Source organism: Miniopterus schreibersii (genome assembly GCF_964146895.1).
Source record: "Miniopterus schreibersii genome assembly, chromosome: 8".
In the NCBI taxonomy this organism is placed as follows: domain Eukaryota; kingdom Metazoa; phylum Chordata; class Mammalia; order Chiroptera; family Miniopteridae; genus Miniopterus; species Miniopterus schreibersii.
In genome coordinates, this window is record NC_138109.1 from 8,348,317 (window position 1) to 8,362,289 (window position 13,973).

The 13,973-nt window shown below is 55.5% G+C and overlaps 1 protein-coding gene across 3 annotated transcripts in view; it reads right to left on the minus strand.

The window, feature by feature from the left end:
- The window catches only part of KCNAB2 (potassium voltage-gated channel subfamily A regulatory beta subunit 2), a 68,012-nt gene that overhangs the window by 30,620 nt on the left and 23,419 nt on the right, over nucleotides 1-13,973 (minus strand). For 2 of the 3 annotated variants that reach the window (XM_081144797.1, XM_081144798.1), the window contains exons 2-3: nucleotides 8,063-8,190; nucleotides 7,137-7,178 (exon numbers count right to left, since the gene is read on the minus strand). In XM_081144797.1, coding sequence (XP_081000923.1) covers nucleotides 7,137-7,178; nucleotides 8,063-8,139 — 119 coding nt within the window. In that variant the 5' untranslated portion in view covers nucleotides 8,140-8,190. The remainder of the gene's footprint in view (nucleotides 1-7,136; nucleotides 7,179-8,062; nucleotides 8,191-13,973) is intronic. The other variant, XM_081144799.1, reaches the window with a different exon arrangement.

Here is a 13,973-nt window from a genome sequence, read left to right on the forward strand (position 1 = left end):
CAGGGGGTAGGGTCTACAATCCAGGAGTGCCCCCTACACCTGACCGCAGACCGCCGCCCAGCCCACATGCCAGCACCGTGGCCTCAGCAGCGTCGCCATCACCAAGGAGAGAAGATGAGTCAGCTGCAGAGCGGAAACCTGGAGCCCAGCCCTGAGAGTTGGAGGAACCGGTATTGTCCCCACCTCTGTTGTCCCCAAGGGAAAAAATGATTTTCCCTGGGAAGAGCTGCAAGGGCTGTCCCCAGAGCAGAGGCAGCTTCAGAGGCTGCAGCTTGGTCCCTGAGGGCGGAGATGTCAGTGGAGCGCCTGGTCAGCCCCTTCCTTGGGTGAGCTCTCCACCCCACCCTTTTCCTGCTGCAATTTTTCCCCAGGGCACCTGTCATCATCTAATGTGCTAGTCTTCTCCAATCATCTTGTTTGCTGCATTTGCTGACCTAAAGGTAAGCAGGGCAAGGGCTCTGTTGCCTGCTTTCACCATTGCATGCTCGGTGTCCCAGCAGTGACTGGGCATTTCCCTGGCAGTGCCCCACAGAACCTGGCAGGGCTGGGCTGACTCCCTGACTCAGGCCCAGGCTCTCTGCAGGCTGCCTTCTCCTGGGGGCTGGGAGGGGGCTCAGATCCATAGGGAGGGGAGCCTGCAGGGCCCATGACCTCTGATTTCCCCCAAGTGCTTGGACTGAAGTCACTGATGGATGCTAAAGCAGGCAGGGATGCCCCTGGTATGAAAAGTCCCACCTTCCAAGAGAATCACTCTGGGGCCAGAAGAGGGGCCTGGGGTTCCAGGTGGGGGCATCTTAGGAAAAGCAGCAGCACCAGCTCCATCCCTTCCTCCCCACCTCCAAGTGCACTCAGGACAACATCAGGCAGCTGCTTCAGAGGTGGCTGTGTGGCCTGTTGCCAGCCCTGTGTGGGGCGAGAGCAGGCTAGTCCTGGCTTCCCTGGGGCCCATGTTCCCAGCAGGCTGGCTGCAGTTGCAGGGGCACTTTCCAAAAAACAGGCCCCATGTCAGGTGCTTGGGCCCAGTCGGGCTGAGATCAATAGCCATTAGCTTTCAAGACATTACCCACAAAAAAGCACCCGGTATGGTTTGGCTCTAGAAATCTAGCCAAGATCCCAAAGCTGGGATGACATGTGGCTACATGCCCAGGTCTGGACAGGGCAGCCTTGTCTGTCACCCACTCTGTGCAACCCAGGCAGGCACCTGACCGCCCCAAGCCTCAGTCTCCATGTCTGTGAAGTAGGACGAGCAGGGCCTCTTGCACGGGCTGCCTCGGGCTGCATGGGACCAGCCTGGGCAGCTGGGCAGGAGCTGGTGTTGCAGTGGGAATGTGCCCTGTATAGAGAGGCGGCTGCTAGCAACATGGGATATGAGGCTATGATAAGTGGTGTGGGGACAAAAATACACAAAACAGGGTGTAGGGTACAGGGGCTGGCAGACAGGGCAGGCCCCTCGAGAGAGCGCACGTGAGCATGGGCTTGAATGACACGAGAGATCCATGCAGGTACCAAATATCACTAGAAAATGTTTGCCTGGACAAAATTCAGACATTAATAATCACCCCATCTTGCAGAGAACATATGCTCCTAATGAGATGGGTGCAGGGCAGGGTGTGGCCAGGAGTTAGAGGATCTCCCCTGCTTGTGATCCTTCCTTATAGCAGCTCTAGGACCTGCCTGCACAGAGGGAGCCCAGAGCCTCCTCCTGTGAGTGTCCCCTGGTGCCTGGCCAACTCACTGGGAGAGGTGGGGTGTGGGTGAGCATGGCAGCCCCTGGGCAAAGGTGGAGGGGTGAGGACCTGGCACCTATGAGGGGGTCTGCAGCCAGAGGACCATGCAGAGCAGGAGAAGGGGGGACTGGGAAACATTCCCCCTTCTAAGGCCCTCGAGGAGGCATGACCCCATGAAGGAATCCTGATGGTCCCCAGTGCTGCGGATTTGGAGAAGACAGAGCCTGGCTCCCTGCACTTCCTCACACTGGGGCTTCCTCCGCTTCCTCTGAAGGCAACTGGAGCACGGTTAGGTCCTTGGACAAAGTGGACCCAGGAAGACATCCTTGGGGCTCCTGCCAGCCCCCTTGATTCTCAGAGCTTAAAAGCACTGACTTCCCCTTCTCCCTCACCACCTGCACCCCATCTCAAGGAAAAGCAGCCCCCTACTCAAGAGCCATTGCTAATTACAGTGCCTACAGGTTCTTCCTGAGCTGGGGCCTGCCTTTTGCCGTTTGCAAATCTATTCCTGTGGAGGGCCAGGGGGACCCGGAGGAATTCACGTAAATGAGCCCCGTGACATGGAAAGAGGAGAGAAAGGAAGATGTTAGCCTCATTAAGTCAGTGGGAATCATGATTGCCCTGAAGAGCCTTCACATGGAATTTCTGAACTGTGGTCTGTTTACCGAAAGCCACCGAAGCATGAGGTTTGGAAGGAATCCCGACCGTCTCTTTAAAGAGCGACAGTCGTCTCCACATCGGAGAAACCAGGCAAAGTTCCTGAAAGCAGGAATGCAGAGGGAAGCAGCATGGAGTCCAGGCAGAAACAAAATTACTTTTGCTCCAGAACAGTCAGCAAGCCAAGGCCCAGCCAAGCAGCCCAGCCTGCTCAGGCCCGCGTGTTTCCAGGCAGCCACCAAATGTCCTTCTGTCATTCCCGGGAAAACTGAAAATGCTGAATCTCAGTGGTGAGCCCAACAAGGTGAGAGCTGGACACCCAGGTCTCCCTGGATAGACAGACCGTTGCACTCACAGGTCTGGGAGCAAGCAGGTGCCAGCGGCAGAGCCCCCAACCTGCCTCCCCCAGAGCTCATCTCACGGTTACCCACGGCTGGTTTTTTGGGAGGTTTTCCTCTTTGAAAAAATATAGAGAATCTAATTTCCGATCAGCCTAATGCACCCTGAATACCACCCGTCCGTTATTCTGTCCCCAGGACACTTGTCCCCAAGCAGCACTCTCCCCAAAAAGGCTCTGCCACTGACCCCAGGAGCCGAAGGGCCACTCACCTGCCTTCTGGCGTCTGCTCGTTAAAAAGGACAGCCTAGTTTATTAGGGTTCACCAGATGCTCTAAGGATCTGGTGCAGCAGCTTTTTCATTAGGGAGTGTCACTGCAGAACGTCAGAGGCAGTTAGTGAATGAGAAGAGTCCCCCAGGGGTCGGGCTTGGAGGCAGCAAGTCCATTAGTCCTATTAGGGCATTTTCATCTCGGTGAAACAGGCTGAATTATTCAGGAGCGCCTCTGCCCCTAAAAGCCCGGGAAGTGCAGATCTGTGGTGCTGCTGGCCAGGCCGACTCCAGCATTGGGGCTGGGGGAGCACCAGCTAGGGTCCTGCCATTCTCCTGGGCCCACTGCTTCCAAGGGCCAGGAACACGAACTCTGGGAACCACAGGTGGAAAAGGACAGGCCAGGCTTTTTGTTATTGAGGACAGGACCCAGACGTGCAGCTCAGTCCCCACCGCATTCCTAACTGTGTGCAGTAGGGGAGCTGGAGTCCCCGTGGCATGTGACTACCACCCACACTGAAGGGGTTGAGGTCTGAGGAGACCTCCCCTCAGCACAATCGGATGAATGCCCCTCCTCCCTTCCACTGGGATGTGCCCCAGATTGGTAACGAGTATCTATAAGTGGCCAGAAGGTTCCAGAAGCCTGCTATTGGACACCACTCTGCCACTCCCCCAGGTGGTCCCCACAGGGACCCCACAGGGACCCTTCCTCACAGCACACATCCTGCTCTGGGGTTTGGGAAATGCTTTGAGGCTGAGCTCTGGGGTGAGGCTATGCTGAGCCCCTGTTCCAGAGGCACTTTGGGTCATCCCAGGATGCCAAAAAATCTCAGCATGACATTACCTTCCAGAGAAAAAAATGGCCAGTGCATGTGGGATTTTGGACAGAGGCTAAGCTCTTTACCTCATGAAAAACCTGCAAACAGCATGGCTGCCACCAGCCTCCAGGTTGGAGGGGAAATCACAGCCCCAGGCCCTGAGTAGAAAGTACATGAAATGCAAATGCATGGCTGAGAGGACACAAGGGAGGTGACTGGCAGTGTTAATGTCTGCAAAAGCCTTGGTTGTGGAAATGAGATGTGTTTTTTTTCTCAAAGGCCCAAGCCCACTACTCCGTCACATGTCCCCCTTGGCTGGAGGTGGCCCTGGGCCTCATTGCTGATTGGTGGTCATCAGCCTGACATGCTTTGAATGAGGACCATCTCCCTCCTCTGGGCCACTGCTCCTTTCTGTCAACACAATGTTGTTGGTTGACAAGCCCATGGACATGGCTCCAGACACCCTGTTCCTATGCCCTGCCCCCCTTCGTTCCTCTTCCTGTGGTTCCTTCAGTTCAGCCCTTCTCCATCTCTCCTGTCTCCCACATCCAGACTCTTGTCCCCCCTCTTACTCCCTGCTACCAGGCCTCCCTCCTACAGCAGAGCCCAGATCCCTGCCCTGCTCAGACACCACCGATGGCGCCCCAGTGCCCCATGAATGCAGCCCAAGCTGCTTAGCTTGGCATTCAAGGCCCTCCCTCGTCAGACTCCCATCTACCTCTACAGTTTGGCTTCTCGTCACACTTTGTCCCATCCCTGATGGCCTGTCTGTGAAACCATTTCCTCTTCTCTGTGTGTCTCTCAGGTTGTGGCTCAGGCTGTCACATCTACTGGAACGTTATTCCTGGTTTCTGTGTTGAATCCTGTCCAGACCTCAAGGCCCAGCTCAAGGCCCCCGTGCTGCCTTCTCCATGAAGCCTCCCTGACTCTCAGTGGGCTGTGGCTCTTTCCTCCTTGGACCCCAGCAGCTTTTTAAACTTCTCCCAGATATGTTTCACCTCATGGATACTATTGGAGTATTTGGGCTCTGGAATAGGTCGCATTACTGTTGCCGATCCTCTGTCCCTCTCTGTATCACGGGACTGATTCCTCCCACGCTGAGGGTGGGGGGGGGAGTAACTTTCCTTCCTACCCTCTGACTGGGCTGGGTCATGAGACTCACTTTGGCCAAAAGAATGAGAAGTGACAGTGCGTGGGTTCTAACCTTGGCCTTCAGAGACATTACAGGTTTCTGCTTTTCCTCTGGCATTTCTGCCATGAGAAGAATGGGCCTGGGACAGCCCCTAGTTAGGAACGACAAGAGGATGGGCACCTGGACCCACCCTGCAGCTCAGAGCTGAGTCCAGCCTAGATGGACTGAACTATACTCAACCCACCAACACATAAGCAAGAAATGAATGCCTCTTGTACAGCAGTGAGTTTTGGGGTTGTGCGTTACCCAGCATTCTGTGTAACAGCTGACCGATACGGGGTTGAGGGCAGAGCATTTACTGAACACCTCTGTCCTGTTCCAGGAGTGGCTCCACAGTGCTGACTGACTTAAATAACCATCGAGAGCCATGTCAGTGCCTGGGTGACAAGGATGCCCCACTGGGAGTGGCAGGCACCCAGTATGTTGAGCAAAGATCCCACCCCTGAGAGGTCATCATCAGAGGCCCCACAAGAGACACCCAAGTGTCTGTGTGAAGAAACCACACTAGAAATCTTCAAAGGCAGGATGGCCAGAGCTGGTGGCATCAGACATGGAGTGGAGAGGTGGACAGGGATGTGGGGATTCAGTTCTCCAACAGGGCTTGCTCATCCAGAGGATCCCCACAGGGGTGGAAAGACCTTGGATCCATGCATTCCAAGGGTCAAGGAGCACTCCCTCACTTCAACTCGACAACTTCCTAGGCCCCTCCCACGGGCCAGGCCCTCTCAGCTGGTGGGTCTGACCCCGGGACTTTTCTGCCCGTCTGTCCCATGTCACTCCTTTCCTTCCGGGAGTGAGGCAGCCCTGGATGTCTGAGGATGCAGTTCAAGTGCACATTTGGATTCACTGGTCAGAACCTGCCCAGACGAGTGTCACACATTCGCTCTGACAGGTTGGGCCATTGCATACAGACACCATGATGAACATTTCCTCCAATAAACGCACGTGCAAGCCCATATTCAGACTGACTATTTCAGGCAAAATCATATCTAGTAGAAATCTGAGTAGAATCAAAGGCTTGCTCATCTCTTTAAAGCTCTCTGTAAGGAGGGAGACTGCATGGGAGGCACTGAAGCAGCAGCAAAATTAGCCCGAGGACCCCGGGCCCATGGTCACGGTCAGAGGCGCCAGGGCTGCAGAAGGGAAGAGCTATATGGGGAACCCAGCGCCGACGACCCTGCACCCACTGCCTGATTCCTGGTGCATCACAGGAACCGCCCCATGGTCCAGTCACAGGTCGGCGAGCACGACACTGGGAAGCTGGTTCTGGACCCAGAGGCCTCCCGGGCCTGAATGCCAAAACCCACCAGGGACACTAGGGCCCTGACCCCCCAAGAGCAGCACCAAGTCCCCACACAGTCCCAAGGCTGGCGGAGCTGACCTGCGGATCTGCATGCTGACATCTTCCCCACAGGAGAAAAATATCAAAGTAAATACCTAGAGTTAGAGACTTTGCAGGAAGCATGTGTCCTGCTGGGGCACCCTCCCTACTGTACAGGTTAAGAAGAGGTGGCCCAGAGGGAGGAAGGCCAGCCGAGAGGACCCTGCTGACTGACCTGCGGTCTCCTTGGCACCACGTGCCTTGGGCACAGAGCCTCTGCCCTGCGAACACTGTGCGCTGATTCACCAACAGGGAAACGCAGGAGAAAGACGTCAGCGAGCCCGCCTCTCCCTGATCCAGGCCACGTCGGGGCGCACCCGGGACTCGGCCTGCCCATTCATTACCCTGAGGCGGCAAATCAGCGCCCATCGAAGGGAAAGGGGACGTGGGCTGGGCTGCCACAGCGTCTGACTCGGAGAACCCAAGAGGCACAAACCGCGTCCGGAAGGCGCCTCCTCCGGGCCTGAAGGCGCCTGAGGGGGAGGCGTTAAGGCAGAGCCGGCGAGAGCTAAGCAGCTATCACAAGTCCCTTTGCTCAAATCAAAGCAGATTCCAGAAGATCAGCTCAGTGAACCGGACTTCACATTTCCCACCAGGACATGGAACAGACGGCACGGGACTGAGCACCGAGGGACAACAGAGCCCCGCCTCGTCGGGGGATTTCTGTCTCCGAGAAACCAAGAGCGCGCCCGACCCTCCCTCCCGCGCCCCTGCGCTCAGCTTGCGGATTTGGGGGAACGGAGGGCTCGTTACCTGTAAAACTGGAGCTGTCTTTTGGGGCTCCCATACCGAGTACTGCGGACAGCAATGGGGGAGAGAAGGAGGGAGAGAAGAGAGAGTCCACAATTGGCATTAACCACAGGGAGGTGCCAGCCCGGGAGCTTTCGCGACACCCGCAGGCCCGGCCCCACCCGGCTCCGCTGTGCTCGGGGCTGGCGGGAGGACGCGCGCCCGGGACCAAGCGCTCGGCGGCAGCGCCACCCAGTGGCGCACGAGGGCACAAGCCCGTTCTGTTGGGACACTGGGGTCCTTCTGTGCCGGCCTCGCTCCCACACAGAGCAGAGGAAATGAAGACGGGAGGTAAACCCTTGGGGACAGTCTGTTTGGGTTTTAACGAACTATGCTTTAGAGCAGCAGTAGGAAACCCTCGAACCAAGAACTGCCTGTCGTCCGACTTGCCAGCAAGTCTGCAATATGACCGTGGATTCTTTTTAGGGTCTTGATGGAGGGACACCCCTTTTCCCTGTGGTTTCCATGGATGCTCGCTGTGGCTCAGGCCCTGATAATTATCTAGAAACGTCCAGTCGCTCAAGGACTGATGGGCCCCAGGATTCCACCTAGGCCTCAGGTTTCTGTGGTGCTTGGGCCCAATGCTTTCTGCCCTCTCCCTGTGGTTCAGCTCGGGATATATCCAAACAGAAAGACCCAGAGCTGGCTTTGGAAGTGGCTTCTCAAAGGTGCCTGGTGAGCACCTGGCCTTTCCCCCACCTCCACCCTCCTGGTGTTTGAGTCCTGCCCCGAGCATGCGCAGCACTGGAGGAACCACGCCTGCCCACTGCACCTCACAGCCCTATGGGCCTCACTGGGTCCTTCCCTCCGGGTCAAGGGGAGGATAGTGGCCTCGGAAACCCCTCCTAGAGGCAGGACTGACCCTGGCGAGGTCTGGGGGCAGGAGTCACCTGTAGATCATGCCAGGGGAGCCTGTCTGCCGCAGGGAGAGCCGAGCCGGGGAGCCCGTGGTTGATTCTGGATACATGGAGCCGGCCTCACTTGTCCCAACCTGCTCTCTTCTTCACAAGGGAAGATTCTGGAAGAAAAGCAAAAGAGGAGGGGAGAGGGTTAGGAAAGACCAGTTGGATTTGGCTAGGAGGCTCTGCAAGGGTGAAGGCACAATTCAGGGGTCATCTGCATGTCCTTTATCAGACAGACAGACCCACAGAGGCTCGGATGAGGCTGATGATTGGGTCCAATGACTGTGAAGGATTTCCACCCCATCTCTCCATTCTCTCAGCCCAGCACTCCCGGGGGTGCTTCGCCCCTCTCTGGCTCCTTTTCTGAGGCTCTGGGAATACATTTCTGTTGCCCCAAATGCAGAATCAACAGTACCAGGGGACTCTGTGGACTCAGAACTCTGGACTGTCTTCCCCATCCCAGGACTACTGTCCCCCAGGATCATCCTTGCTGCCTCACCTCCCCTGACCCCTACTCCAGCCCACTGCAGGCCACTGGTGTGACAGCTCAGCATTAAGGAAGCAGCCTGTCAGATGCCTCATGACCCCCCCAGCTCCTCGCACCGATGCCCTGTGCAATTCCCTCCCCTTAGATGAGTGCCAGACCTAGTGACTTGCTCCTAACAACAGAATGTGGCACAGGTGATGGGACATCACTTCTGCGATTAGGTGACATAGATCGCGCCTTCTGTCCTGCTAGTGGATTCTCTCTTCTGAGTTGCTGGCTCTGATGAGGCAAGTTGCCATTTGGAGAGACCCACTTGGCAAGGAACTGAGGGCGGCTTCTGACCAACAGCCCACAAGACAGAATCCTTCAAATCACCATGGGAGCTTGGAGGGGGTCCCTCGCCAGTCGTCTTTGGATATGAGCCCAGCCCAACCAACACCTTGATTGCTGCCTTTTGAGGCCCTGAAGCAGAGGACCCAGGTAAGCTGTGTCCCAATTCCTGGCCCACAGAAACTGAGAGAAAAGTTTGTGGTACTATTTGGGGCAGCAACAGGTCATGCTGAGCTACTGATGGCACCACAGCCCTGATCTTCCATAGCTGTTCCCAGCTCAGTAAAGACCCATCATCCATCATCTTCAGAAGCATCCAGAACCCCACACTTCTTGTGGTGATCCCCACCAACTCCTCCTTGGTCCTGGCTACCACCTTCTCTCTCATTGGTCCCTACAACAGCTTTCTAACGGGTCTCTTGGCTTCCACCTTTACCCCTATGGTCTACCTTACAGGAGCCAGAGTGAACCTTCTAGACCATAAATCAGATGATGTCATTACTTTGCTCAAAACCTTCCAATGGTTTCTCATTTTAGCCAGAGTGAAAGCCCAAATCTCAACAGTGGCCTTGTGAGCCCCATGTGACCATGACCTGTTGGACATCTTCCCCCACTGTCCCCCTTGCTCACCCCACCCCAGCACACTGGCTTCTTGAGGTCCCACAAGCCTTCAGACACTCCAACCTCAGGGCTCTTGCACCTGGTCTTCTTTTCACCTGAGCTCTCTGACCCGAGATCCAGCTGAAGGCCCTCTGCCTCCTGACCTTTTTCTCTTTTATGCAAAGGTCACCTTCTCATGGAGTCTTTTCTGGACACCTTATCTTAAATGGCAAACCCCGTCTCCCCCACACCCCTAGTCCCTTCCTGGCATCATTTTCTTCCCTGGCACTTATTACCTTCTAATATACCTCGTACTTCACCTACTATCTCATTTATGAACTGTCTCCCCCCCACGAAGTTGCCAGCGCCTTGTCTGTTGTGTTCACAGCTGTGCTTGGCACACAGTAGACACTCAAATTGTTTGTTGAATGGATGAATGAGTGAATGAATGAATGACTCTGCGGCTCAGCCTGCTGAAGGCTCACCCGGTGAAAGCGCAGGGGGAGCGGCTGGGTGGTCTGTGTTAACCTTAAGCAGAACACCCATGGTGGCCCAGGACCAGGGGATGCTGCCCGCTTGAGGGAAAGGGCAGTCTTCTCTGGAGGGCGCAATGCCCACGCTGCCCAGAGGGGGTGCTCAGGGCAGCTACGGGTGCAGGGACAACCGGCGCCACCTGTGGCGATTAGGAAGGCATGGGGAGGCCACCTTTCCCACTCCTCCCCCTACCTCGCCTGGACCCCCTGAGCCGGAGGCCAGCTCCTGCCCAGAGCCCGCCCCCTGGCTCTGCAGCTGCCACCGTCCAGTCCGGAGCAACTGCATCCTCCTAGCGGCCAATCCTGGGGGAGTGGAAGTCCTAGTGGGATACTCCTCGGGGGGAAGCAGGCAGAGCTGGGGACCCCCCTCTCCGGTCAGGGAGAGAAGCTTCAGAAGCCATTTGAGGGCGCACCAGGCCTAAGAGAGACAACTGGCTTGGGGTCCAAAGCCTGGGTACCTCTGTCTCCTGCACTTGCAGCTGGTCTGAGTGTGACCTTGAGCAAATACCCAATTTATACAGGGATTTTAAGCAGGGAGCGCTCACGAAGCCTGCCCCTACTTTCTCACGGGCAAAGAGAAGTCAGACATGAAAATGCTGAGCCCAAGAGGAAAGCTACTGAGTAAATCCCAGCTTGCAGCTTTTGTAGGGTGCGCGGACGGTGATGACAAGGGACCGAAAACGTCAGAAGGCTCCATCTGCGGGTAAGTCTTTCTTCCCAACATACCATTTCGCAAATTTTCACACATCAGAAAAGTTGTAAAAGACCAGAACAGCGACAAGCCCTGACAGTCGTCATCCTGGTGGCCAAAGGTCTGCCTTGTGCCTCGTTTGCACGTATTTCCTGTCTCCCTTCTCTTCCTCCCTCTTGCCCTCTCCCTGAGCCACCTGCACAAGATGGAAAGAACTTAGGGCCTCCAGGAGAGAGAAGAAAATTAACATTCGGCTTAAACCAAGAAACCGCAAAGAAAGGTTAGACCCGAGCCTGAGAGTCCAGGATGGAGACACAAAGTAATCAAAGGCACTTTCTGACTGGGCCTGGCTGAGGACCGTCTGGCTCATCCAGAGGCTCTGGTTGCCTGGGCTGGCATCTGATTTGCAGGGCAGGAGGGCAGGAGGGTATAGATTGAATTGTCAGCCCCATTCCTCGCTTCTCCTGCTATCCATGTCCTTTGCTGTGTGACTTTGCTGCCTCCCCCCAACACACAGACAGACATACTCGCACGCACGCACACACACACACACACACACGCTCACACACTCACATTGCACCAGCTCCAGCCTCAGCCATTGGACACTAGCCCTGGAGCCTCTGCCATTGCCATGGGTGAACATGCCCCAGACCACCCCATTGGTCCAAAGTCCGCACGTGCCACCTGGTCTAGACTGGGACATGGAGCCACCTGGACCCATGAGTGCATGACAAATGAGCACTCACTGTCGCCTGCCACCAAGACTCTGCAGGTGAGCGGAGCTTTACCTTTGGCACTCCTGGGAGCGAGTACCGGGGCTCTGACATTCAGCATCATCCTTATTACGTTAAATTATAACTCCAGTGCATGGTGGGAGCTACTTCCAGTTACTGGAAAAAAGGGCCATGTTTCTCTCCACTGTAGACACTGGAGCACAAGAAAACTGGGTGGTCAGAACCTTCATTTAGTGAGATTTGATGGGAAAAGAAGTTCTTAGCACACTGAGTGCTGGAGGTAACTGTTCCTAAATCGAAATCTTGCCAGAGCTCACCACACACGTTTCTGTCTTCTTCTCAGGCTGGACTGATGACAGTTCCATCCTCTGGGTAACCCGAGGAGACCCATTCAGGTGTCAGGAGGATGGTAAGGCCCAGTTGGGGTTCAGATCTGGCCCCAGGTTCGAGTTCTAACTGGCTCTATTAGGTGCGACCTTGGGCAATCCTCGCAGGCTTCCCATGTGTCAGTTTCTTCATCTGTGAAATGATAACAGGAGTCTGGGAGGATCCGATGTGCTAACAGGTGTGTGTGGGGCACAGTGAGGGCCACAGGTGGTGCTGGGTGACCCCAGTGGAGGGAAGATGAGGGCCCAAGGCCTGGGAGTGTGTCTTGCCAAGTCACTGATCACAGCTACCTCTTGAATATTTGCACCATGTGAAGTCCCTCCTGCACAGATGTGTCCCTGAGGTGTCCTCTTACCTTCCAGAAAATCACTTTTTAGGGTCCTCAGACTCGCTACACCATTTGATTTTCCCTTGCTGCCTCTCTCCTTTGCTCTCATAAGGCGGCTTGTCTTTCCCACTTTCCCACAAAAAGGGTAATCTCATAGATGTCACTGTCACATGCACGTATGACTTGATGTCTTGCAGGGAATTTGTGCTTCTCAGGCTCTTTGTGGCTGCATTCAAAGTCTAGATCATTCTGGAAGCTCAGTTTCCAAAAGGCTTACCCTTCAATAGCTGAGGTCATAAGAATGATAACGTTATATGAGTTATACTGCCACATGACAAGGGTTAGCAGCTTAAAACAACAAGCTTTTTTCAGTTTTGGAGAGTCAGGAATCGGGGACTGACGGGGCTGGTGGTTCTGGCTCAGGGTCTATCCTGAGTTTGAGTCAAGATGTCAGCAGGGGCAGCAGCCTCATCTGAAGGCTGGCCTGGGGCCAGGGGCTCCACTTCTTACACGTCTCACGCACATGGCTGTGGGCAGGGGGCCTCAGTTCCCGACACCTGATCTCTCACTCCAAGGCACCTGGATCCTCCCCCAGAGCAAAGAATCGAGGGACAGAGAAGCTGCAGTGTCTTTCATGACTGAGACTCAGAAGTTCGTTTCAGTGGTTGCAAAGACCATGGAGGGAGGGTGTAAGAACCAGGCTATCCTGGAGGTCACTACTGTGACACCAGTGGGGGACTGTCTCCCACAACTACTCCTTCCCCAAATGCCCTGAGACCACTGGGATGTGGGCTCCAACTGGGCTGGGGCTTCCTTCCTTTTGTTCACAGATGTATCCCAGGGCCCAAGAGGCACCGGCCACATGGAAGATGCTCAGTGAACGCTGAGTGAGGGGAGGGAGAAAGGACAGGCTCATGCTGCCCAGGCGTGCCGGCCATCACTGATCTTTCTAGAAGCCTCAGGGCTCAGGGCTGGGCCTCCAGCTCCCTCTTCTTAAACTGCTATTACTCTGCATGTTGCTTCTCGAACCCTGGGGATCCTTCCTGCCACAGCCCCGAAGTACGGCTGTGACTGTTCCACAGCACAAAACCACCGCCTTTGGGGGCCACAGCCAGCAGGAGCCGCAGCAGTGACTGAGCCTCAAAGAGACAGGAAGAGGTGTAACTGTTCAAAACCACACAGATCCGGAAAGGCGCTTGCATAACACACCCTAACCTCTCACCCCAGGATCCAGGCGCCTGACTCAGGAGCCGCCCCTCCTCTGAGCGAGGCTGGGGCGAAGACTGAAAGCTGCTGACAAAGGTGGTTGCTGAATCTGAGTGCACGTGGGGTATCGGTTCTGCCTGTGGGGTCATCTTGGGGAGTAAGCCAGGAGGCCCAGTTGCTGGGAGGGGTCTGGAGGTTACAACCCAGTTCCCAAATGGCATCATCAGATCTTGCTCAGATTCAGGTTGGGGGGGACTGCAAATGTTACTAGGGGTGGGGCTCATAGCCAGGTGCCCTGCTCTTTGCTACAAAGAGACCTGTCTCTCCTCCAAGCTCCTGAGGCCTGAGCCAGGGGAGCCGAAGAGCGTGGTGACCCACCAACCTGCCACTAAACAGCATGGGCCTCATGTGGTCAGACAAAAGCAGGAGTAGCCAAACCATGGAGCTCCATCAAGAATTTCTTAAAAAGGTCACAGACTAAAAATTTCAATCTTTTCAGAGCAACATTCAAACACCTGCCCCCTGATTACAAACAATTTGACCCAGCACAGAGCCCAGGTCTAGACCATTGTGAGGGGAGAGCCTGTTCACATCTAATTAATG